The 25627-nt window shown below is 41.0% G+C and overlaps 1 protein-coding gene across 6 annotated transcripts; it reads left to right on the forward strand.

Moving 5' to 3' along the window:
- Positions 1–1451: 1451 nt before the first annotated feature.
- LOC115046934 (LIM and calponin homology domains-containing protein 1-like) lies at positions 1452–25507 on the forward strand. 6 transcript variants are annotated; one of them, XM_029507520.1, is made up of 31 exons: positions 1452–1745; positions 7751–7821; positions 7940–8009; positions 8111–8217; positions 8306–8336; positions 8439–8549; positions 9191–9318; positions 9531–9601; positions 10541–10742; positions 10909–11106; positions 11598–11903; positions 12107–12376; positions 13881–14138; positions 15132–15491; positions 15601–15939; positions 17002–17331; positions 17575–17613; positions 18596–18725; positions 18853–19010; positions 19127–19787; positions 19913–20245; positions 21324–21426; positions 21604–21629; positions 21813–21926; positions 22080–22172; positions 22295–22490; positions 22602–22701; positions 23050–23124; positions 23233–23341; positions 23616–23718; positions 23881–25507. In XM_029507520.1, exons 1-31 carry the CDS (start codon positions 1629–1631, stop codon positions 23904–23906), a joined length of 5235 nt encoding a protein of 1744 aa, XP_029363380.1. In that variant the 5' UTR covers positions 1452–1628; the 3' UTR covers positions 23907–25507. The 6 variants fall into 6 exon arrangements, with proteins under 6 accessions (XP_029363380.1, XP_029363376.1, XP_029363390.1 ...); XM_029507516.1 differs by having other exon boundaries at positions 16999–17331; positions 23881–25506; XM_029507530.1 differs by having other exon boundaries at positions 15616–15939; positions 16999–17331; positions 23881–25506.
- The last annotated feature ends 120 nt before the right edge of the window (positions 25508–25627 follow it).

The raw sequence follows: 25627 nt of genomic DNA on the forward strand, positions 1-25627 counted from the left end.
CGCTTGCAACGTGGGCTGGGATTTGCTCCAGCACCACCCAAGACCCGAAATGGAAAAGCAGTAGAAGATGGATGGAAGCCACTAACCTCAAAAAGAGGATAATGATACATGTAACACTGATAATGAATATTACAGTTTCAGTCCTAAACCTTTTTGGCCCTTGTCTCAATGTCCACCTGTAATTTCTTTTCTTGGCTCTTCCCAGTCACCAGTCTACACTTTAAGATGACGCTCATTAAGACTTTGTGTCACATGAGCTGATGAATTGGTTAATAACCAGAAGTTCTCATGGCCCATAACCCTAACCCTAACCCATGCTGCCTGATGTTGGATGCAATTCAGCTGTGGAGAGCTGTAACAGGAGAGGGATAGAAGAGCTGACGACAGGTTGTCTGGTGATTCAATTCATCGCTGTGGATACAAGCGTAAGATCTTCCTCTGTGTTTGCAAGAGAGTGGCCACAGTGAGATATGTGGTTTGTTAGGCTGACTGATAGGTCTCTGGAGCGTGCCAAAGTGCTTTGTAAAGCCGACTTCAACCAACATTAGTTGACATTAGTTAGTTTCTCCAGAAACTTGCAGAAGTTGGGGTGGATACTTGAGGCCTCTTTCAAACAAGGAGAAGGCGAATATTTACATGAAAGGAAGTTGTGGATTTTACACTGACTACATGTCCATTCAGGTGATTAGATAAAGAAACTGGGATAAAAGTGTGACCTGCCATTTCAAAAGGTCACATTTGCATTCAACAGTGAAAGGCAGCTGTTATCAAGACTTGACCCAGTGTGAACTCCATTGTTGCCAACATATTGATTTCTTGCAACAATTGCTGAAGAATGCAGCAAATTCTGTGTTGATTTTTGCTCAAAATGAATCACTTGAAAGGAAATCTAATTGAAACTGTCTATTTCAAAATGTGGGATACTTCGCATTTTAAGTTAATTTGAAGGAGGGTCTTTTTTTAATGGTTTAGTGCTAAACTGTTGAATTATTTTTATACTGAAAGTTCACATTTTCCACCCACTGAAATGTGACTTTCTCCCTGTTTTTAATGACATTAAACAAACTTGCTGAAAATGTTTAACATGCTGTTTTCCCCTTTCTGTTCTGTAACCTATATTGGAGAGCAGACAATTCTGTAATTTATCAGATTTATGTTGTGGGGCCACTTTGCCTGCCAGCTGATCCAGTCTAAATCAGATAAACATGAAGCACATTTCCACAACCAGTCTTTAAAGGGTGATAACCGTGAAATATCTGGACATCTTTTGCCCCCCCCCCCCATCCTCTTTCTCTCTTTCTTCTGTCTCTATCTCTCTCGACCTCCCCCGCATAGATTCCTGTCTGCGCGTTCACGCGTGTTGAAACGCGCGGCAGCAGCGGCGTCAGCTTCGCGGACAACGCGCGGTATTTTTAGCGGCCGGTTCGCGTTGCAGAGTCCTGGGTCACCGCACGCAGCCTGTCCGCCTCAGAGCACCGCGGGTCTGAGGGGAGGAAGGTAACGGGCTAACGGAGCTGGGTGGTGGGTGGGCAGCACCTCTACACATCCGAAGGGAGCTTTATCACACAACGCACATCTCGGTGTCATCACCGTCCGACTCCGGTCCTCGGCTAACGGCCTGCCCGCTGATGGCGAGCTCAGCAGCAGCGCGACAAGTCCCGGACGCTCCGACGCGGGACGAGCCGCAGCAGACCGAGCCAAGCCGTCCCGAACCAGCCTGCCAGGAGGCGCAGAAATGGATAGAGGTGAGTGAGGGCCCGCCGCTGCAGCGAAACCGGGCCGTAAATACAGCAGCCCCACCGGTGCACCGTCACCTGTCGGAGGGGGAGTACCGGTGCAGTGTTGGGTTACCGTTAATGGGACAACGGCCGGGAACAACCGTGTGCGGTCAAAGTTTTCACTCTTGATCGAACTGAACAGAAAGACCACCATTTTTTAGGGGTTTCTCTGGAATTGAAACAAAAACAAAAACAGCGAAGAAGGTACTAGAAATCCTCAACAGCGTCCGTTTCTTTTCCATTAGTTTGCCATTTTTAGAGGAAACGCCCCCTTCTCAGGAAGGGGGGGGGGGGGGGGGGGGGGGGGGGGATTCCGGTTGCCATGGTTATGAAATCGGGCCAGCATTCACGCAGGAGATGTTGTGGTGAACACGATCAGATGGGATGAATCGGATTATCATCCACAGTCTGCGGCGTCGCCTCCACCATCATCTGGATGAAACCCCTCACTGTGAGGCCGACGGTGAGGGGCCTGATTTGCTCCCAGAGCTGCCTTATGGCCAATTTTCATGGCTCAGTCTACCGGCCAGCTAGAAACTCAGATTGGGGAAAATGTTTGAGAGGTCGATTAAAACAAGATCTGTTTTTTGTTTTCTATGCTGAAGTTCTGGTTTGACCTTCACACTTCGATCCACAATCTGTCAGCATTGTCCTACAGTCATCCAGATGATTTTATTTGCTGGTTGAAATGGCCTGTTATTTCCCCCTCAGTAAATCCTGGTTACTGACCTATAAATACATCAAGTATTTTTAGTTTTCATGGGCTTGGATCTACCATCATCAAGACTAAGTTAAACAGTATTCGTCCTTGTTGCCCATAATAGTATGTAGTTCATATGAAGCAAATAATTTAAAATGAGAAATTGTTTACTTATGTATTATGATGTGTCATGATGGTGACATAAAGAAATTTTAGCTGGTAGTTGATAGTAGTACTTAGCAAAACAATGTCAACCAGCTAGCAACACTATGAAGCATGAAATGCTGTGTAACTTAACTAAACTGCAGCAGTCAGTCTTTACAAAGTCCGCAGGGAAGTGAAGCTGAGAGTACTATCTAGGCTACCTACTCTGTTTTGGTTTTGGGACATTAATAAAGTTGGCAAGCCTTGAGCATCCAAAGCACTCTTATCAGCGTTCTTTGATATAAAGCTGCAGTTTGGTACCTTTCATGGCCAAAATCTCTTGAAGTGATTATTTAGAAGTGCCCTGAGTTGGTTCTGTCTGACAATATTGAAAATCAATCTGAAATGAAGCAGTCAAATTTAGTGAGAAAGATGGGAGCTAGGACCCCCCACAGGCAAATATTAGAGTTTGCACTCTGATCGACCCAAAAGCAAAATGAAATTGATGTAAAAACAAACTTTGTAGTTGAACATATCATTTTTCTTATTTTTTCAAAAGAAAATGGATAAAAAGTATTTTTGGCAGTATGTGTTAAACCACAATGAAGAATCTTTGTTTTGTTTGACCAACAGTCCAAAATCCACTTCAGTTTACTGTTTTATATGGCAACGAAAAGCAGACATAAAGAAGCTGGAACCAGTGAATAATTTATGCTTTTTGATTTTAAAATAACAAAAACCAGAAAAATCTAAAGTAGTTTTCTGTCTGTCTTTTGAATGAATTGGATTTAACTGTAATCATTTTGTCTTAGCAAAAATACCAAATGCTATCCTTTCATCCTTTTTGATCCTGACTTTTATGCTTGATTAACTAATTTAATTTCAGAAATTTATAGTGCAGTGAAATTCAGCATAAGTTTAATATCTAACTGAGTGTTTTTAATGCTTGATGTTATGGACACATTCAGCTTGCTGCTTATAAAGGACCAATTCCAGCTATGCTACATCAGTAGAGAGCTCAGTAGTCTTGGTTAATGCTGACCTCTAAATCTTAATCTCTCTTGCAGTGTCTGTGCTTGATATTCCTTGTGGTTTGTCGTCTTTCTGCCTCCTAATTCTCTAGATATTTTCAGACTGGTCAGGCTGACTCTATTTTGAGTGGTGTATTTATACGCTGTCACAGGTGGGGATGATTCAGGGTTAACCATGCTACCCTATGCCCTATGTGTGTGTGTGTGTGTGTGTGTGTGTATATGTCTAAGTGTGTAAAGACTATGCAAAGTGTACACACACACACACACACCCATGCCGATCAGCTCTGCATGGTACTGCTCACACACTCCGGAGACACGCCCCGGTTGGATGACATATTGGTCACTATGGGAACATAACATGGTCAGGTTCTCAGGTATCACTGTTACCAGGGGGGCAGTAGAGCAGTAGGCTATATATCACCACACGACCTGAACAGGAAATTAGATTGGCACAGACAAGACCTTGCTGTCTGTTTATAGCCAAGACAACAGTGGATTACACTGTCTCTGATAGGAACTGCTTAGGTGCCTTAAACCTGTTGGATGCAACAATAAGCAGGATAAAGTTGTACAGACTTGGTGGAAACCAAAGATGACCTTAGCAGCAGGAATTATACCTATACTGTCACGGACACGTGAAGCATAGCAAGAGTCAGGATTGGACAAAGGGAATAAATGAAGGAATGTGTATGACTATGTGTGTGTGCCAGATGTCACAGCTGTCCTGGGCAGATTAACTCCAGTGCTCTTAGACAGCCAGCTGTGTCTGCACGAGAGAGAGTTTGAGAGCTGGGAATCATGGACTGTGCACGCATTAAACACACATTGAAGAATATGAAGTAATGTTGACACTGACTTCCGGTTGTTGGATATTTATTTCATGCCATGACAGTCGCACCGAGCCACAGACAAAACTAAACATATCACGTTGTATTTTTTTTAAAGAATACTGTGCCAAGATAATACATATTTATGTGTTTACTCAACAACTGCCATTTATATCTATAGTTTTTGTGCAAAATAACTGCTACATATTTTATGTAGCAGTAGAGTTTAGCAGTAGAATTTTATGTAGAGTAAGGATCAGCAACACTACAAATGAAAGCACTGGACGCTCTCAGTGGCCTCTCCATCACAGTGGATATCAAATACTCCTTTGTCTATTACTGCAAATGCACTTAACTTCAGCTCTGGCTTTACTGGAAGATCACAGACAGTCTAGCGCTGTCAAATATAGCCAGAGTTTGTGCTTATTTAGTATTAATCTGCAACTGATGATTATTTTTATGATAGATTTTTATGGTCTTGGGTTGGTTTTCATTACTGAAAAGTTAAGATAATGCACATTTTTACAATTTCTTACAGTGTCTCATAAAGTTTCAAATGATTCATTTTGCCTCCAATTCCAAGAATAAAAATAGTTGCCTGAAATTTCCTGTATAACTTCACATTTGAGAAGTAAGCATCTGCTTTCTATAAAATAATACTCAGGAATCTCTGAAAACCTGAGAAGTTCCTGTGCCTGTGCTGCCTACTGTTCTTAGAAACAGTTTTTACTTTGAGGCCTTTGGCAGTAACTTAACACAGGTCCAAAGTTTCATCAACACAGAAGTCATATCCAGAAAGAACGCATTCTTGTTCAAGTTGTCTACTTTTATTATTTACTATAATTTTTTTAAATGATTTGTGTTTCTTGTGGATAGTGTGACCAGGTTAAAATATTATAGCCAAGAGGTTTGAGAAGTAACATGACAAAGGACTTTAGAAATGACCTCTAAATTTTGAAACACTGACATTGGAATTTGTCTTTCAGAAAAATAGTTGCTTAGTCCTGTGGCTCAAAATAAATAGTAATCCATGAGAGGCACAGACTCAGGAGTCTGCCTGTCTCATCCTAAAAATAAACAACAATTTGACAAAATTGCAGCATCATGGTCCTAAATAGACCCATCATCACTTAGTGTGGGACTGCTAAATTCTGTCTTTTGTTGCTAAAGTACGTTACAACACATGATGTGTTTGCCAGAAATCACTCTTGCAACAATACCATATAATTGTCTTCTCCACTTCTCGCTCAGATTTTCAAGGCTCTCATTTTTTCCATCTTTTTTGCAGTTGTTAAAATAAAACCAAAGAGTATTTTGGCCTACTTCTGCTGCTTCTCTGCCCCCCCCCACAAACTCACACCTCAGGGTCTAAATGTTAGCTGCTGCTGCCATTCATCCAGACTGAGCAGAGCAGTCCACCATGAGGGGTGAGAGGGAGCAACAGAGGGTCAAATTACCGTTGCTGGCACTGAAATACCCCCAGGCCCTTTGGCTTGATTTTTTTTTTTTTTTTGGAAGACATGAAAGCCTATTTAACACACATGTAGACATTCTGTCTTCTACTTTTTTCAACATACACAGTAAAATATAATTAGAATCCCTTTTTGTTGGTTGTTCATCTTATCTATACTGTGTACCTTTCACTATGTCTGTTTTTGCTGTATTTTAATTTCAGTATTTTACACATTGGCACTTGATAGCCCCCTCAACCCCCCACCCAGTATCTGTGCACTGGTTCCCCCTCATAAACAACCTACACAAAATTAAAACACTGCAGCCCTGCTCGCCCTCAGTACAGAGCTCTGCTTGGTGAGTAAATTATGCATGGCCATGGTGTAAATGTTTCAAAGGCCTGGAGTTGAACCTTAATAATCATGACGTACCAGCATGTGTATTTATGAGTGTGATAGCAGAATGATGAAAGACAAGCACAAGAAGAGGACGCCAATGGGAAACATCTGGTCATCACTTATATAACAAAAAACAATTGACTATTTTCATAGCTGCAGATGCACTGTGTGAATTTTCTCCTCCTCCATATATCCAACTGAACTGTACAATATAGAGCATAATTACTAATAGCACCGGTAACAGAAACAGGAAAAAAAAGATCAGAAAAAGATCAAATTCCTTGGATTATTAAAGATAGCTGAGATGTGTATTTGAGTGTATTTGTTTGGAAGCTCATGTCTAGGAGCTTTCATATGAGCAGCAGAGACAGAGAGAGTGTGTGCCTGCAGCTAGCAGTTTGGGTGCTAAATATAATATGTGCTAATCTGGATTAGACAACTAAACGACGTCAGTCAAACCCCTCTGCTTTTCCATTCATCTTTGGCTGCTGGTTACACAACAGTCCCAGAGATCAGTGAGTGTGTGTGTGTGATTGAGTGGGTTGGTTTCATAGTAGTGTGTCACCATTGGCTTCCTGATTTTCTCTTACTCTCTCCTTGTGTAGGATAGCTTCCAAATTACAGTCCAGATTAGAAGAGGCTATCTATCATTGCAGCATCCTCCAGATACAGCTGCATGTATCTAAATCATTTTCGGGAAATGGAATAAGGACCCAGAGCAGTACGCCATTGGCCTGGCATCACTCTAATTTGGTTTCTCTTAAAACAAAATGTTGGGAAAGGTGAATCATGCAGCACCAGGTTCCTCTGTCAGGGACACAGGAAAACACAGTCGCAAAATTTAAGTATGAATGTGATCCAGCGATGCTTTTTGTTATTTAGATGGTTAAGATTTATGCGGGAATTCAAATTGACATCATTGTCATGATTGTCTACATTCTTTTCCAGTAAGACTTGAAAAGAAATTACAATTCAAAAAAGTCACACAAATAATCCCTTATCCTTGGTATAATTTGCGTATGAGTTTGCATCATGACTTAATTGGATTTCAATTGTTGCCGGGATCTATTATGATTATTCTTTTCTGCACTCTATGTGTGTCTTTGTCCTTTCCATATATTTCATGACTTTTTATGAAAATGCCAGGTGTCAAATTTCTTGAGTAGGTAATTAATTAGTGAATAATTTCCTGATCCTTACTTTAGTGCATCTCACTACAGACTGAATACCAGTGATCCCTTCTCAAATTTAACATCTTTCTATCTCACTCTGTGGGAATTGTTTTTATGTAAGAATACCCATCAACAAAGTCTGCTGTCAGCTGATAGCCTCCTTGATTGATTGAATGTAGCAGAGATAAAGCCCAGATTCTAGTCTAGCACCTTCACGTGTGTTTCTTCCTGTCCCCCTTCCCAAGGCTGTAACAGGGAATCGCTTCGGAGACAAAGACTTCCGCAGTGCACTGGAGAATGGCATCCTGTTATGCGAGTAAGCTAGTGACATCACACCACATTGGTTTTTATGTCTAAATAACAGCGACATACATTAACATATATAAAGTCCCTCAAGTCTAAATAAATCTCCACACCTACCCTCTTCCACACAGGCTGCTGAGTGCAATCAAACCAGGGCTGGTCAAGAAGATCAACAGACTGCCCACCCCCATTGCTGGGCTGGTAAGGAGACACTCTTAAGTGTGACATCCAGCCCTGTAAAACACCCTGTTTGTCAAAGAGATAAACCCTGACTGTCTGTTGTCCCCTGCTGTTTCTTCTAGGACAACTTGTCGGTTTTCCTGCGGGGCTGTGAAGAGCTGGGCCTGAAGGGCTCCCAGCTGTTTGACCCAGGAGACTTGCAGGACACATCTATACGAGCAAACCTGAAGTAAATATGCCTGTTTGTGGCTTCTATACTTGTACATGTCTGATTTAATCTATTATCACACAGCTGTAACACACATTTCTCTCATCAGGGACTCAGACTGCAACCGCAAACTAAAAAATGTGAGTTGTTATTACACCTTTTTATTTATCTCTTGCTTTAAGTTTCTCAGCTAGTATATTTAGATCTCATGAAAAACACCCCTCTGCATCTTTGTTTACCAGGTGTTGAACACAGTGTTTTGGCTGGGGAAGTCTGCCAGTGGCTGTGCCTCCTACACTGGCCCAACTCTCAACCTCAAGGAGTTTGAAGGGCTTCTTGCTCAAATGAAGGTGGTGAGTTAGCAACTGAGGACAGAGATGGGGGGCAGGAGATGGATTTGTTGGTTTCCTGTCTTTGTTGGGTTGCAGGAGACAAAAACATATCCTTGTTTTTGTTACACTACAGCTACTCCTTCAGTCAGATAGAAAGGAGACACAATATAATTAAAAAAAGGATGCTCAATGTGATGAATTTAATCTTTTGGATAAATTAGAGTCCATTCATGTTAGTTAATTGCTGTACGTTTATCTTTTCAGATACAATGAGGGAAAACAGTTTTCTATAATTTTTCTAATGGTAAAAACCTAAAGTTAACACCACAGGTAACACATACAGAGTAGGTAATCTGGTCAGTTTTACGTATTAAACACTGATTTGCCAGACTTTCAGCTAATAATTTAGAATCAATCGTGTGTAGCATGCAAACACACATGGTTGTATAAACAATAAATACCACCAATTACATCAATAAAACAAATGTTTTTCTTTCATTATTAATGTCCAATACACATTAATAAGATCACACAGATTTCAAAAGACTTTGTAACAAACTCGCAGCACTGTGAGAACACTGTGCATGTTCTCTTGTCTCTTGTGGGAAAAAAACAAAAAAAAACCTAAGTTCCACCTGTTGTGCTCGTGTGTTTCATTTTAGGAGAGTGAGGAAGGAGGTGACAGTCCACAGAAACGCAGTGTTAGAGACAGCGGCTATGACTGCTGGGACTCTGAGAGGAGTGAGTCTCTTTCTCCACCACGACACACTCGTGACAACTCACTTGACAGGTGAGAGACGTGTTAATGCACACACACACACACCCCAACAAAATCCAAATGTGTAGAAGCCCACATTGGATCAGTCATGAGGATTTCAATCCAAGTATAGTCATCAACTTTACATTTACAGTCAAATAATGTTGCATGTGTTAATTTAGGTCCTACATGATTAAATAAGTTTTCTGGTGTCTTTTCTTTTCTTTTCTTTCTTTTCTGGACAGTCTGGATTCATTTGGGTCCCGCTCCCAGCACACCCCTTCTCCTGATGTGGTGAATCGAGGCAACAGTGATGGTTAGTTCTCATAAACATCTCTCAAGTAAGAAAAATAAAAATGTTTGGACTTTGAAGAGCCAGGAGAGCTTCTTCCCCTGCTGCTAGTCTTTAAAGAGAAACTAGCTGCATTGATAGCACGCAAGCACAAAAATTATATCAATTTTGTCATAAAACTTTCTAAAACACAGCAAAGAAGAGGCGCTCCAAAAATGTTGAGCAAGCAATGCAGTGACTCATCCATAAATAGTTTGACTGCAGTTCTCTAACATATCTGAATTTTAACCAGTCAGTCACGGGCTGTGGACAACAGCTGAACATTTCAGTCCATGTGCGTATGTTGGCGTGTGTAAGTGTGCACCCCAGATGCAGCAGCAGTTGGTCGTAGCAACCATTAGAGATTCGGACCTGGCGAACACAGACTCAGGTCAACATCCTGTGTGTGTGTGTTTGTGTGTGCACCGGCAGACATAGTGTATCACAGGCATCCTGTTTGTGTCTTTGATGTTGACAGTGTAAAATGTGTGCAGCAGGGTGACAAAAAGACATTATTCCAGCAGCCTGAAATAGAAACAGTCTGTACATTTCCCAGAGGTTCCAGAGACAGTGTGCTGCTTTACAAACTAATATTCATTTCTCAGCAAAAAAGAGTGGCAGGAGGTATAGTTAGTACTACTATTCCATTTTGGAGAATACTGATTGAAAAGTGACAAGAGAAGTGACCCATATGTCTTTCTGACCAACCATGTAATGGTGATTTGGGTTTATGTAGTGCTGATTTAGGTTGGCAATGGAATAGAATTACAAGCTTGTGATGAAAAGAAAAAAAATAGAGCTATTTGTCTTTGACCATAAGTTGTATCTAGAAATTATTATGCAAAGACTTTTATTTCTCAAAGTCCTGACATACTTTCTAACCTTAAACATTGCCTTTATGCTTCATTGCTCTTGATTGCCCAGGGCGAGGCAGCGACTCAGAGGCTGATGCCCCCAGCAGGAAGCCAGATGTGCGGAAGGATGACATGTTGGCCAGGCGGACTGCCAGCAGTGAATCAAGAAGCTCCATCCCCTTCAACCAGTTTCTTCCAAACCGAACAAATGCCAGCTCCTACATACCCACTGCACGACGAAAACCACATGCAGAGGAGGGAGAGCAGCGCAGGTAACGGACAACACATGATTGCATGAAATAGTTGCAATGCAAATGGAAATTTTGACATTAAGAACTGCAAAAAAAATTGCAGAAGGAAGGAAACACACACGAATGTACAGACATATAAAGTTTCATCATCCCTTATCTTTCCCTGCCATTACACACTGTTCTCTAGTTGCCCTCCAGAGGAGGGCAAAAACACTGGACTACACCACAAAACTCCCAAGACTGTCACTTGGGCCTTAGAGAACAATGGAGAAAAACTAAAACAGGAAGAAGAGAAGGTGACCCAGCAGGAGCTGGAGCAGAGGAGGCTGCAGAAATTGGAAAAGGCAGGAATTAAAGTTCTGCCTGCTGCCGTCCGCTACAGCAGGTCAGAGAGGACAGGCATGATCTACTGTTGATGTTATGGTTCAACAATTTTGCTTGCGTTCACTAATGAAAAACTTTGATGGTAACTTTGTTTGTTGTTTGCTCTTGCACTGTCCCTGTGTCTGGCTATTTTATCACAAGCTTTGTGTGATAGCGAATAACGGGAGTGACCAATAACTAATTGCTTGCTTATTGTTAGTTTCATGGGATGGAAATATACGGGAGAACTTGGTCAAATCACATCACATGGTCATAGTTGAATTAAACCTTCTGTGGATGGGAATTGCAACCTGATGCTGATTTGTCAAGAATGATTGTTTTCTGGAGCATGTTAGGATATATTTGATCAGCAACGACGATGATTCAAGAGGACCTGCTAACAATGCTTGTGGGCATGCGCAGAGTTTGAATTTTGCCCATCACTTTGATTGCTCAATGTGGCTCAATGGATTTTTGACCCGCTCTGAAATGATGATGCGTCTCCTACTCCAGCCCTCCCACAACGGAGGAACAGGAAATAAGGTCACCATCTCCAAACATCATCCTTCGTCGTGATAACGACTTTTTGAGCTCTCAGAAATCTGCTTGGGATTCCTCCTCTGATGGGGAGGAGGAAGCAGAGGTACGGAAGGTGCCAGATGTTCGAAGAGATGACCTGGCGTCCAGACGAGGCCATCGCAGCACTTCTGCTCCAAAGGTGCACCAGTTCATCCCTACACCTGTATGTAGTGAAAAAGACAGAGAACGCTGGGAGGGCATTAGACGAGCCTCACAGCAGACCCTGCAGAAGGAGATCAGGTTAGCTGCGTGTTTGTGTGTGTGAGTGTGAATTTGCATTTTCCTTCACTTCTTCTAACTGACTTTTAAATATTCACAACCATTTCCTGCTCTTTCTTTCTCCATTACTGTCATGACCACTTGTGGTTTGATGTGGGTGGGCGCCACTTTGATGTGTAACACGTGCTGTGCAATGTCTGTGTACTCGCCTTGGGGTTGGACAGTGAGAAGGAAACATTCCCTGACATCATTACACGCAGAGACAACCCCTTTCTAAACCTTGCCCCTCACCATGGGCAAGAGGAAGATGAGGAGGAAGAGGGAGGAGAGGGAAGGCTTAAGGCAATACCTAACAAGCAGAAGGATGACCTGGCTCGTAGGCGGGTTCAGAGTAGACCCCTCCCTCACAGAGATGGACCAATGAGCTTTGTTTCTGCCTCCATGAGCCAGGCAGATATGAAGAAGTGGGAGAAGCTCAAGATGACTGAACCCAGGTGCCCAACACACACATACTGTGTCAGCATACATGCAGTACAAAGCACTTAAATGCTGCTGTATGTTGAGTGTGTGGTTTGTGACTGTATGTGGTAAAGCTGATCTGAGAATGTGTGTTTGCATAGTTTTTGTCACTGTAGGCACAAGATCGATAAGTCTGCAGATATGTAACTGGCCAAACTTACACATGAATCTGAAACTGGTAAACAGCAGCTTGAATATGAGCAAAGCGTTAATACTTTTTTCAGATAGCGTGTAGCTAAATCCTCATCAGACAGCACATAATGTACATTGTTTGAAAGCTCAAAGTTTAGTGACTCTATCTCTGTCAGTTATGTAAAAACCAAATGTCTTTATAGCAACATTTCTGTCTGCCCTGTCTGCAGACCTTCAAGAAAAAGAAAAAGAAAAAGAAATGGAAAATAACAGACACAAGCCAAAACAGAATTAAGAATTCCAACACTGAAATTTTGACAGTAAAGTTTCGACCTACGAGAACATCGTGATTGACCCAAAAACCTTCTGAGAACATTTTGTTTTGGGTGTTTATGGATGTCAGCTGTTAATGTAAGCAGCTCCCACCTTGGACTGAGTCAAAATACCTGTTTCCAGTTCTACCTTAACCATTGTAATCAGCTGCTGAGACATGACATGTCGTACCAATCTTTTCACTATCACCTAATAGCAAATAGGCATTGCCAAAACTATTACTTTTTCCTCTTCTCCTTATACTCTGGAAAATCGCAATGGATGTTCTATACAAGAATTGATCAGTAATCAAATACATCAACAGGTTATTGCTGTTTGTTGCTGCCTTAAATTTAAATAACATTGACTTGAGTCAAATGTCACTTAAGTTCCCTCTTCAAACTATATTCTATTTTTAGATAAATCATTTTGAAAAGCTCTCTTCATTTTAGTATTACCTAATTTTCAGCTCTCGTCGATCATCAGTCTAGACTTACTTTCCTATCTCTCCTTGTCTCTGTTCTCCCCATGTTCTCATCTGCTTGTTTATTCTCCTCATTATTGTGCACTTTGGTCCCCTTCAGTCTTCTTTGACAGGCATTGAAACAGACTAGGGAATTGGCTGGTGTGTATGAGATTCTGTGTGTGTGACCAAAAGAGAAAAGAGACAACTGTTGGCTGTGAGCACTGCTTGGGCTTTGTTTTTCTCCGTGCTGATGTCATTGGATTGGATAAAGACTGTTTTGTCCTCCCAGAGGAGCAGCAGTTAGCAGGATAAATATGGCTACCTAGAGTAGATAAAAAGCGTGGCATGTGTATGTAAATGTACGTGTGTGGAGAAGTGATTTAGGCATACAACCCTATGTTTTGTTCTCTTCTGCCCATCCTCACTTCCTGTCTGATTCATCATTTCCACCTCATCCTTCCTTTGTCTTCACAGTCTCATCCTTTGTCTCTAGTTGCTCACAATTTCTCCCCTCGTTCTTTTCCTGGCTGTTGTGTGTGTCCTCATTTGTGAGGTTGTTGTATCTACAGTGAGGCCAGCCCGGCACCTGTGTGTCAGGCTTGTCTGGAGAAAAATTATGGAGGTCCTTTCAGCAGATCAGCAAAAGCTGGACGAAGTCACAGCAAAGTTGTGACCTTTGGGGGCGTGACTGAGATCGAGCAGCCAATAGACACAGTCACATCAAATGAAGGGGCGGAGACAGAGTTGCTAAGACGACTCCTTTCAGATGCAGCTGTAGCCATGCCTACCATTGGCCTGGGCTCCCAGCTTTCAGAGCGGGAACACAGGTAACGACAAGGCTAAATACAAGACAACTTTGGCATCGGTGGCTCAAATCCAAAGTCACTTGCATTATTATGCACTGCACTGAGGAATAGATAGGCCATTTTCTGCTTTAGCGATTAACTGATGTCATTGTCTGCAAATGTCGTTTTGGAAATGTTTCTAGCCTATTTGAATTATCAAATTAGGTAGTTTGGATGCACCGCTCAGCCTTGTACTGATATGCTTGTATTTTTCAGAAGGGCCAAAGGTCCACACATGCTTTCCCAAATATAAATAGCTGTGATAAGCTGTAAGATTTTTCAAAATGCAAAACTACCGCAGACTCCATTTCTATGCTGTGGTTTTATGCCACGTATTGACCAGAGTATTGGCTGATAATAATGATGTCCAGCCAACTTATTTAGCATGATCTCTGCAATCGTGTTTATGTAAATTTTATTTCCATTAACTGTGAGCAAATTTTGCCTTTTTACTTATATTTACATCTTAAATTTGCGTTCTTATAATCCCTGATATTGATCTAAGCATGGCCTTCTTCACATTAGGCAGAGATTTTTCAGCATGCCACATTGCAATTCATTTCACATTTTTTACATACACGTTAACCAGTGACTTCTTGAACCCTTCTAGTGTATCTCTTTGATATTTCTAAGTGAACTACAGATCAGAGAAGAAGCTCCACTTTATAGAAAGTCCTGTCAGGACTCTGATGGTCAATCTCTGATGTGACTCAGAATATATTTTGCATTTGATTTGGTTTACTTTTGCATGCCTTCTTTTCTAACACTAAACATTTATTTTCGGAGGTTCTCTTTCATGAACTTAGTATGAATTTAGGGTTTCTGATGTATCTGGCAATATAATCAGAATTTTTAACCTCAGAGTACCTGTGTTGCACATGTACATGTCTGGATTTTAAGGTTACAGTTGCAATTTTGGGTATCAGTTATCCTTCATTGTTGCTGCGGTTAGAGCTTTATGTAATGCTCTTACAGCCAGGTTGATGGAGCTGACCTCAGTCAAACTCCTTTAACTTCTGCTGACCTCCCACCCTGGACCCCTGGGGTTGCTCTGACTCCAGCTGAGCTGGATGCTCGTCTGGCTCAGTACGAGAAGAGAACGGAGGAGGAGGAGGAGGAGGAGGCACAGGAAAGGATCCCAGATCTGCAGAAAGACGACATGATGGCAAGAAGGACAGGCTTTTTCCATAAACAAAGCACCAGTGCAATGACTTTCAACTCTTTCCTGCCCCTGCCTGGCTCCAAACGCAGCACACAAGAAGAGGATACCATTGATGCTGCTCCGCAGAACAAAAAAGAAGTGCATGCAGACAGAAACAAGAAAGTGACTGTCAGGTGGGCTGCATTGGAGTGGGTCTAACACTTTGCAGAGACAACTAACAAGCACGGTGTGTTTTACATCCTCCAAGAGATTCAACCTGATGTTTAGTTATTTCAACTATAGGAGTCTCTCTCACAGAGTGGAGCAGCAATCCAGAGTTCACATGGAAGCACCTCAACCACAGCCTGAGGGAATGCTGATCAGATCGACATCCCACAATGAACGTGAATATGAGGAGGATGAGGATGAGTATGATGAAAACGAGCCTGTGCCTAACTTGGAGAAGGATGATATGATGGCACGAAGAACTCGAATTTTTCAAAAGCCAGCTGCAGCCAGAACAAATCAGTCCTTTAATCAGTTTCTGCCTGTACCTGGATCAGTCAAATATAACATCAGCCCAGTGTCTGCAATGAAGCTACACAGCAGACCTAAGCTCACAGAGAAGCCTGCCCGTGAAAGGTATTTAATGTGTCTGAATGATGAAGAGATTATGCTGTTGGTCAACTATTACAGCTAACAAAGCATATTATACTGGCAAAGATGAAGGTTAAATTATCTTTCTGAGATTTATGGCCTGGAGTACTAATATTAAGACCCTGTAAAAGTTTTAGATCCTGACTTTATGGTGTCATTGTTTTAGTTCCAGCATGCTTAAGTATCTGCAGCTGCATGTATGACATGGTTTCATTGGTGGTCTTTGTTTATCAAAGGACCCGTGGATTTGATTTGTTGTTGCAATCGTATTTTTGCAATTTTGTTCCTGGTGTGGTTGAACTTCTGCTAGGTTTTTGCGTTAAACTGGCCTTTTCTTTTGTTGTTAAGGTCGATCTTCATCTGGGTTCGGCATCAGTTTCATAGGAGTATAGGATCATGTTTGCTGGCTTTTGATGGCTTTTGTTGTTGGTAGTGTAAATTACTGCTGAATCACATGGGGACAAAAATTGCTGTAGCATTACCCTTTAGTGTTTGAAACTCTTAAAGCAGTGGTCCACCCAAATGACAAAACAAACCCCCAAACTTATCATATCATATTATTTTATTTTTGAAGAATTTGGTCTCCAGATACATCAACTTTTCTGAAGACAATCTGATCTGGGAATTGAATATAAGACAGTATAATAAATGAGCACATAGTTCTATGAAATTGTGGTCCTGTGAAATAGCAAGAGATGTATTAAAAAAGAATGAATGTCAGTAGTTTACACTGGAATTTCTTAAGTGAAAAGTAGTTCCAATTAAAAAACGGATTATGATTTAAGGAGCAGATTTCCTTATACTAAGACGCGAGAAATTCAGAATGAAATTTTCTCTTTATGTCTTTATATCTTAGTGATAAGCAACATAAAGACAGCAGGCCACAGCGGATTTTTGCTTTGAACAGTTCATAGAAAATCACATCAAATAGTGGGATGGCCACTAGTACAGACCAGCCGCAGTCTTCGGCTGTCTGTGATACTGCTGTGGTTTACACCTTAGTCTGAGTTTCTTGGTAATTTTGGCTTTGTCACTGGATTTTAGCAGCGTTGTAACCATAGCAGCAGATCCTCAGGCCTCAAACCCGACAAACCCAGCCAGCCCTGAGGACGCAGCATTGTTGGAGAGGCAGGAGGAGGAGGATGGAAAGCAAGAGGGAAATATGGCAGTTCCGAACACCTCTGTCACAGATATGATGAAACTCACCCCACCATCAAGTCCTGCCGCTGCACAGGTCTATAAAATGGAGACAGAGCTGGAAAATCGGAGTGTGGAGGAAAAAAATAAGGAAAGAGAGGAAAAGAGAAAAAGGGATGTGAATGAGCACCCACCAAAGAAACCATTCTGGCTGGAAGATGATGAACTACCTCCAATAATGTGAGATGCCCGCTGAAGCTTGTTGCATATGTTCACTTCTGTTTACATATTTACTGACTGATGCAGACATTTGTTAAATCTGTTAGTGGAAGTTAACAACATTATTACTATTATCTGCTGTAGATGCTCCAATGATGGCAAATGCCTCAGTGACTCTAACAATAGAGCTCTGACGTAACACGGTGCTCCCCTTTCCCTTACCTGCTCTTTCCTCTCATTCATTTTATTCTGTTATTGTTTTAGGATGAGCCGGCGAGTTGCTTTTATGTCTGAGGACACAGAGTAAGTCTTTCAGTGTGAACCTGAAAGAGCTTCTGCATGACAATAAATTGTTATTACAGTCTTGTTAGATTACTACAAGACAGACCAGAAAAATAGTAATAGTACAACACAATAATACCATTTACTAACTTCCAGCTTTTATTGCTATATTTTGCTTTTAAGTTGTGTTTTTAATCTAATACTGTCAGTGGTGGAAAAAGTGCACTGAGAAGCATTATATTACAATAGAATAATATCTCAGAAGTAGGAAATGAGAAGTAATAGCATCAAAATACTAAACAAAACATTGCTTAATGCTTATTGAAAAATCTTTTTATTAATTTTAACATTTATCAAATAATGTCTCATGACAGCTGGTAAATTGGTTTGCGTACTGTTGTTTGTGTGAGTCTTCACCTATAATGATGTACACACATTGTCATGTATTATATTGTTGTATAAACCTGAATCTACAACATAATGTAATTATACCTTGTACTTGCGTTAGATAAAATAGTCATTGTACTTTCCACCACTGAATTCTGTGTTGTGTTTTTTGTTGTTTTTGTTTAAGTTAGTGGAAGATACATATGCTAATATAAACCACTCAACTTAAAAAGTCGTTATATTCATTTGAGCATTAGTTTGTTAATCTGCCTGCCTTTAGTTTGTGACTTAGCACCATTTATGTTCCTATGTGGTGATGTGGATCAACACATAAAACTAGTATAAATCCCCTACATACAGAATAGAACATTAAGATTGATGATGCTTAAGCTGGTTGTGCATGTGTTGTATGCTCCCCATATTTGACTTTATTTTGAAAAGGGAGTTTTTGTTTTGTTTTTTTTTGGGGGGGGGTTGCAATTTTTATCTTGTGCTTTTTTTCCCATTAGAAACCAACTTGCTGCGGGCCAAGTTGGCCAAGCTATGCAGAGTGAGTGTGTTGGGTGAAGGATTGAGAGTCATCCATATATGCCTTTTCTGATTCTTTCCTGTCTAGGAGTGCGAGCATGAGTGACATACTTAACGAGGAAGAGGTGGGATACTTACCACCACTGAGCCAATCACGACATGAACGCATGCATGAACAGTACATAAGCTTCCAGGAAGAGGACGAACACTGGCAAGATGTAAGAAACTTATGACATAAAAACTGTATCCATTTAGGTATATTAATTGGAAATATAACGTCCACAAACATACAAACTACAGTGTCTTGTTGTAACTGCCATTATTTGACACTGTGGCCTGTGGCAGGATTTGGCTCGCTGGAAAAATCGCCGGCGCAGTGCATCACAGGAGCTGATCAAGAAAGAGGAAGAGAGGAAGAGGATGGAGAAAAGGATGAAGCAGGAGGGAAGTGATGGCCACAAGAGAAAAAGCATTAAGACCTACAAAGAGATTGTGGAGGAGAAGTAAGGATGCTATTAAGGCCCTTTTTAGTCTTGTATATGGCTTTAACATTACAGTCAGCCAAAAACACTACCATAACATAAAATCTTTTGTGTCTCTGCTTATTCCTTCCTTCTAGGGAGCGCAGAGAAGCAGAGTTGTGTGAAGCCTACAGGAATGCAGAGACACCAGAGGAGGCAGCTATGGTTTTACAACGTTACGCTCTCCGCTTTACCATCAGTGATGCAACACTGGACAGCCTAAAACTGCCCAGATCCGCCTCAAAACCCAAATCAGGCCCAAATCAAGTGGACACAGAGCACAAATCATCATCAACTATTGATGAGACATTGACTAATGATGCTGAAATATCAGAACTCCCCAATAAAACAGAACCAATAGTTGTAAGAGAACCAAAGCTTACTAAACATGAGGAGATAAAGAGTGAGACTCAACAAGAGGTCAGTACATCAGGCTCCGCCTCCACCAGCTTCCCAATACAGAACAGTCCCATCACAAAAGTCACAAGCTCAGAAAACCTACCACATCATGAACTGCATGAACGTCAGTCCAAACCCACAGAGTCTCCAACCACACATGCGAAACTACCGATTACAGGAGATGCTCAACATCAGAACAAGCAAACAGCCCCTCAAACTGCACAAGTGCAGCCTCATGCCACACAGCCACGACCTACACTCCCCTCCCCGACATCGGCACCCTCCAGACCTGTCCCTCTGCTGGCAGCCAAGCCCTACTGCCAGCCCAGGAGCACACAGTCTGGACACAAACCTGTCAAGGTGAGGGTGTGATTTCACAGACACACATGTAATGTGACCCACGAAGGAAAAAATGTTTGTGAAGTGAACTTTCCATTATCAAACTATCCTTGTGATCCTTATCATTGTATATGTTTTCCACTCAGATGGATGGGTTGGTGCGAGTGAATGGAGAGGTAACTGAGAATTTCCCTGCTTCCACTACACCTGCCTCCCCTCAGCACTCGCCACAGGAGATTAACTCAACTCCAAACTCCAAACAGACTGAGAAAGATGTTTCCCCTGTGGAAAAAGTGAAAAGTCATGAGGCAGCAGAGCAACCCCCAGCTCCCCAGACAGAGAAATCAACCACCTCTTCAGGCTCTGCCATCAGCTCCTTAATTGGGGGCCGAAACTGCATCATCAAAACAACTATTGTTACAGAGCTCACACAGACCCTGATGGAGCCTCATCTCCCAGATATCCAAAGCAACGGACAGGTAAGGGTTAGGGTTATTACAGGTTACACATTAAGGGACAACACCTTTGTTTCTTGTTGTTCAACCCATTTACTCCAAAATGTACATAATTACCATTGTTAAAGACCAACGGTTTTGGGTTGCTGAATATGTTTACTACTATACAGACAGACTTGGTTTGTACTCTGCAGTATGTGTCTACAGAAACAGTCTAGCTTTAGAAAGGTACCTTGGGTGGAGAGAGAAAGTTTGTTGTGATCACTGTTGGCATGGAAATACAGACAAAATTAGTTTTTGTGAATTGGCCATTTGAGTGTTGACCAAAATCTTTTACACCTGAGACCTAAGAATCAGATGGCTATTCATGTGGAGTATTGGAGGAAAATAAAGCCCAAGAGTAAAATAATGCTCAATCATGGACATTATTAAAGGGGTTTGGTAAATTTCTCTTGAACAGCTGAGGCTGCCCAATCTTCATAAACACAAAGTGATGATACAAATTAAAAGTCAGGAAAATCCCTATATATCCATGTAGCTTGTTTGCATTGTGCCTCTAAAAATAACAAATGCAGCAGGGAATTCAGACATAAAACACTGCATGAGACAATAAAAAAAACAAACAAAACATGATTAGACTACTTACAGGCCAGCTGTTTTTTTCCTCCATTAAATGGAAAATAAAAACAGACATAATGATACACAAATTAAATTTTGTTGAGGTTCAATTTGCTTGGCAGGACTTAATGTGGTTGAAGTAGAAATGGTAGCTCACAGTGGACAGAATGAACCTGAAAACTCTACACCTGTTTACTTTGATAGATGGCTTATGTAAAGCAAGTCGACTCATCAGGTTGATTTTAATATTGCATTTACATGAACTGAGGCAAGTACAATCAAAGTGACTGCATACAGGTTAGGGGAAATCAAAAAAATGGTATCCTATATTTTGAAAGGGTGTTGAATGTTGTATTATGTATTATGTAATTTTTTTTTCTTCACTAAATCGGCTGTAATACGAATCCGCCATGTGGTTTGTTGAATATTTTTGAAAACAGATCGCTTTCTGGTTTACAGTAAAAGTGTTACTCGTCACTTTTAGGTCAGTGGAAACGCTGGTTTGTTGGCGACACCAATGCAGGATAAAAAGACTCAGCTGGCTACATCACCCAACAGCATGCAAGAATATTCTCCCACTGTCACAGGTAAATCTGTTTCACCTCAGACAGTCTCTGACTTCACTCATTTTTAATTTTTAAAACTAAGTTGATATTTCAAGCAAGTATTGTGTAATATCTGAATACATTTTCACTGCAGTCTAGCAGTATAGGATTTCTTTTAGCAGCTGAGTTTTAATTTATTTTCCTCTTCCTGTTCCACAGACGGACTTGAAGAGAGCGCAGTTACTGTGAGTATCTTTCAGAAGTTCCAGCTTGTTTTGTTTTCTGTTTCTCCTTCATTCTTAAATTTGACCCTGTCTTGACCCTTCGTCTCCAGTAGTCGCTGTAGTCATACTTGTCCTCTCACCTTTCCTCTTTTTCTGTCCTTTTGGTGCGTATACATGTATCTGTGTCTGGTTGGGTCTGGTTAGATTGAGACCCCCATGTTGAACTTGGCTAAACGTGTTAATCACTGGGTCTGGGACCCCAATGAAGAGCGTAAACGACTGGAAAGGTGGCAACAGGAGCAGGAGCGCCTCCTTCAGGTACACTCGTGGAATGGCGTGTTCATGCATGGCCCTTGGAATGTGAGGCAGAGAGCAGAAGACACTGGCTCTCCTGGGTGTTTGTGTAGATGTATATGTGTTCATAGGTGTGTTTAACTGCTGTATTTAATAGTACAGTGTGTTTCTCTGCAGGAGCAATACCAGAAGGAGCAGGAGAAGCTGAAGAAGGAGTGGGAAAAAGCACAGCTAGAGGTGGAGGAGGAGGAGCGGAAACACAACGAAGAGGTGCAAGCACACAGAGTAACACAGTGCAACACTGTTCACATCGCAAAACTCCTGTTTTTTGTGCCTAATATAGCCCCTACCCCCACAACATCATAATATTATATTTTCTGTACTTTTTCCAGGAAAGAAGAATTTTGGAAGAGACTGTGACTCCTCTCAATCCCACTGGTCTGTTGAACCAGGAAGAGACAGAGACAACTTCCGCTACTCCGGAAAACAACATGTCAGAAAAAGCAGCTCTTCTCCCACTGCAAAATGGACAAAGCATCTCTGGAGAAAAAGAGGATCAGCACGCATCAAAATTGCATTTTTTCCAGGGTGGGCTTGCTTGAAATCCACTTGGATATGCAGATGTGTCCACATGTGTTCAGCTCATGTATTCATGTATTCCTTTTTGGCATGAAAATTTGTTTGATGGTGTCTCTACAGATTCTGTGTGTGATAGTGAACCTTCAAAGAAACAGGAACTGTGGAAGACAGCATCCTTAGACCGCAACCCACAACTAAACCAGGCACATGTTGTTAAAAGGTGTGTGTGTGTGCATGACACTATATGTGATTTCTTTTGTTGTTGCCTTTCTGATTTTTTTGAGCATTGAAAGCACTGAGCTGAAATTTCCAGTGAATGGGTCTTAAATGCCATTTTCTATATAACTAAGTTCAAGTTCATTAAGTTGCATATAAAGTACCTGTGGGTTAATGATAATTAAGATATCGTCAATTGAAGTGCCCAGTGAAAGCTCTCAGTGCACAGAAAAAAGAAAAATCACAAATTGTCAGGACTTCCATAAGCTAACAAATGTGCTGCAGATTGGGTTTTTTTGTATGAATGTTGGCCGGTACTTTCTCCATTATATTTCTTTTTATTTGACTGCAGGTCTGGATCGCATGACCTAGTAACAGGAAAACAGCAGTCTGCCTCCTCACCATCACAGCCTCCTTCACCCAGCAGGTAATCCGCATATGCACACGTACAGAAAAAAATTATCAAAAGAAGTTAATGATGAAGAGGTGTTTGTGGTGAAATATTGCTTGTATCTTAATTGCTATCTTTGTGTAGGTGTGTTAGTGGGAAGCGACTGTGTTCTGGCTGTTCTCAGCCTCTGGGAAAAGGAGCTGCCATGATCATTGATACACTGGGACTGTTTTTCCACATACAGTGCTTCAAGGTATTGTCTTATTTTAGTACACACTTGCACACTGATGAGGGAACTTTGTACTTAAATTTATACAGCAGCAACATTTAGCTTCTGTCTAAAGTTTTTGAATATCTGTTGGCATGTTTACTACATCAGAATTATTTCCAAGATAATGATAAAAGATGACTAAACTTAAGGAGCAAAAATGATTTTCTGTGTATGTGGGACATGTTTATCCATATGAGGATTTGTGTAAATCCTTTCTATGATTAATGTTGGTTGTTCACTGTATTTGTCTTCATAGTGTGGAGTGTGCAACGGACAGCTGGGTGATGCCACAGCAGGGACAGATGTAAGGATTCGTAATGGACTGCTGAGCTGTCATGAGTGCTATATTGCCTCCCGGGGTGAGAACACACAAAAAGACACACAGAGTTAAATTAAGTTTGAGAATCAACTGTTGACAACATTCATATATTGCAAAAGGGGAAGGATGTGCAATATATTATATTATTCACCAGGCAAGTGAGTAGAAACGCTGATTTTCGTGTGTGTGTGTGTGTGTGCAGGCAGGGGACAGCCCACCACGTTATGATGAATTGCATTAAACTGGTCTCCCACCATGACTGAGTTGAAGATTCAGCCCTATTCTGGCACCCTCCTGGAATCTCTCCAGACATTCGTAATATTTTCCTGAAATGCAAAAACAGGTTGAGAGCAGAGCTGGACTGACACATGGACTAAACTGCACAGCCCGACACACATATACAGTAGGATATGTGTCTCTTAACTGTACACGTGCATACACTATATTTTGTGTATGCACGTATATGTGTAGCATGGACATGATCAAGAAACAATTGTGTCTAGACCTTCATACTTAGCACAGTCAATATATTAAAATAAGACTCTGTTCTGTCATAGGCTAAACATGTTACACTATGCTACAAGCTAATCACTCCTTCTTTAACATAACACAGTCTCAGAATCTCAATTCATTTTCTCCGGATTCTGATCATGTGACTCCACTCTGAGTGTGTTGTAAAATGAGTTGGGTTGGATGACCTGAAGTAGCTTGACCATTTTAATGCCTTACTCATCACACTCTGTATTTCATTTTGGATTTTGTGTTTACAGTTTTGCATGAATGAAGAACATATATAAGTTATTGTGAGTATTGCTCAGATGGATAGTGCAAGTTTTATGTAGGTTGTTATCTTCTCAGCAGTTAACTTTTCTCCTGTATGTTGTACATCATCATGATATTTTTGAAGTTTTGGAAATCTGGAAAACGTACACTAGCTTTTTCTTTATATTTCATTGTATAAGATTGTGAATGCATTATACTAAGTAATAATTAGATAATAATTCAATAATTAGAATTTTAAATATTTTCCCTTTGACACGTTTTAACCATTGTTTACTATCATTGACTGACTGCATCCGAATCAGTGCCTTATGTAATGAATGCGAGGGCTACTGCACTTTATGTGCAGGAGTATTTACACTCACATTTTGTGCTTGTGTGTGTGCATGTGTGTTGGAAATCATGCATGTATGCAATGTGTAATTTGACTTGAAGCACAGTTCCATACCAGCAAAAGAATATTTTAATGGATCAGCCACTCCTAGTCAGCTTCTGTTCCCTTCCACCCTTTCCCCTGAGCTAAACCAATGACACAGTTACTTGCTGCTTCCCTCGTTAATTACCCCTTGATGTGACATCAGTTCACCGTGTCCTTAAATCTCTCCTTGTCTGCCTCGATCACAAGTGTTGCCTCCCCAGAGTCTGAGCTGATTTCCTCTCGATATTATTGCCTCTATCAGGACACCTGAAAGCATCTTCATTACTCAGAGGAATAGAGCGCCTAGTGCATTTTCTTTTATAGCAAGTGTATGTTTATCAATAAAATACTTTAAATGTTGCACCGTCTGTTATTTCTTAAAAAAATGACTTCAAAGTTTGGAGATGAACCTATAAATATTGGAGCTGCAGGTATCCCAATACTTATTTTAAATAGTAAGGTAAAAAAAATCCAACATAATGCATGGTCTTTCAAGTAATAGTTGAAGGAAGACTGAGCAAAAATTTCTTTTCAGACCACTTTCTTTTGATGCCAACTGTAAATGTCAGTTTCATTGTTTCTGTAGACGTAAAGTGACCAACCAGAACTCTTCAGCTGAAATTATCAGGTTGGTGAACGGCAGAAAAAAGTACTTTGGTTCCACTTTCACATGTGGTTTTTTAACAATAGCGAAGGAAACATTTTGGGAGTTACACACCAGCGATCAGGAGAAGGAAGCAGAATATGTATC

This window comes from Echeneis naucrates, chromosome 1 (assembly GCF_900963305.1).
Source record: "Echeneis naucrates chromosome 1, fEcheNa1.1, whole genome shotgun sequence".
Lineage (NCBI taxonomy): Eukaryota > Metazoa > Chordata > Actinopteri > Carangiformes > Echeneidae > Echeneis > Echeneis naucrates.

Excerpts from the sequence above, each read along its gene's own strand:
- LOC115046934 (XM_029507516.1), top strand. The coding sequence starts at position 1,629 with ATGGCGAGCTCAGCAGCAGCGCGACAAGTCCCGGACGCTCCGACGCGG. Across the intron at positions 1,746-7,750 it reads AGGCGCAGAAATGGATAGAG|GCTGTAACAGGGAATCGCTT; the intron begins GTGAGTGAGGGC and ends CCCCTTCCCAAG. Across the intron at positions 22,173-22,294 it reads AGCGGAAACACAACGAAGAG|GAAAGAAGAATTTTGGAAGA; the intron begins GTGCAAGCACAC and ends TACTTTTTCCAG.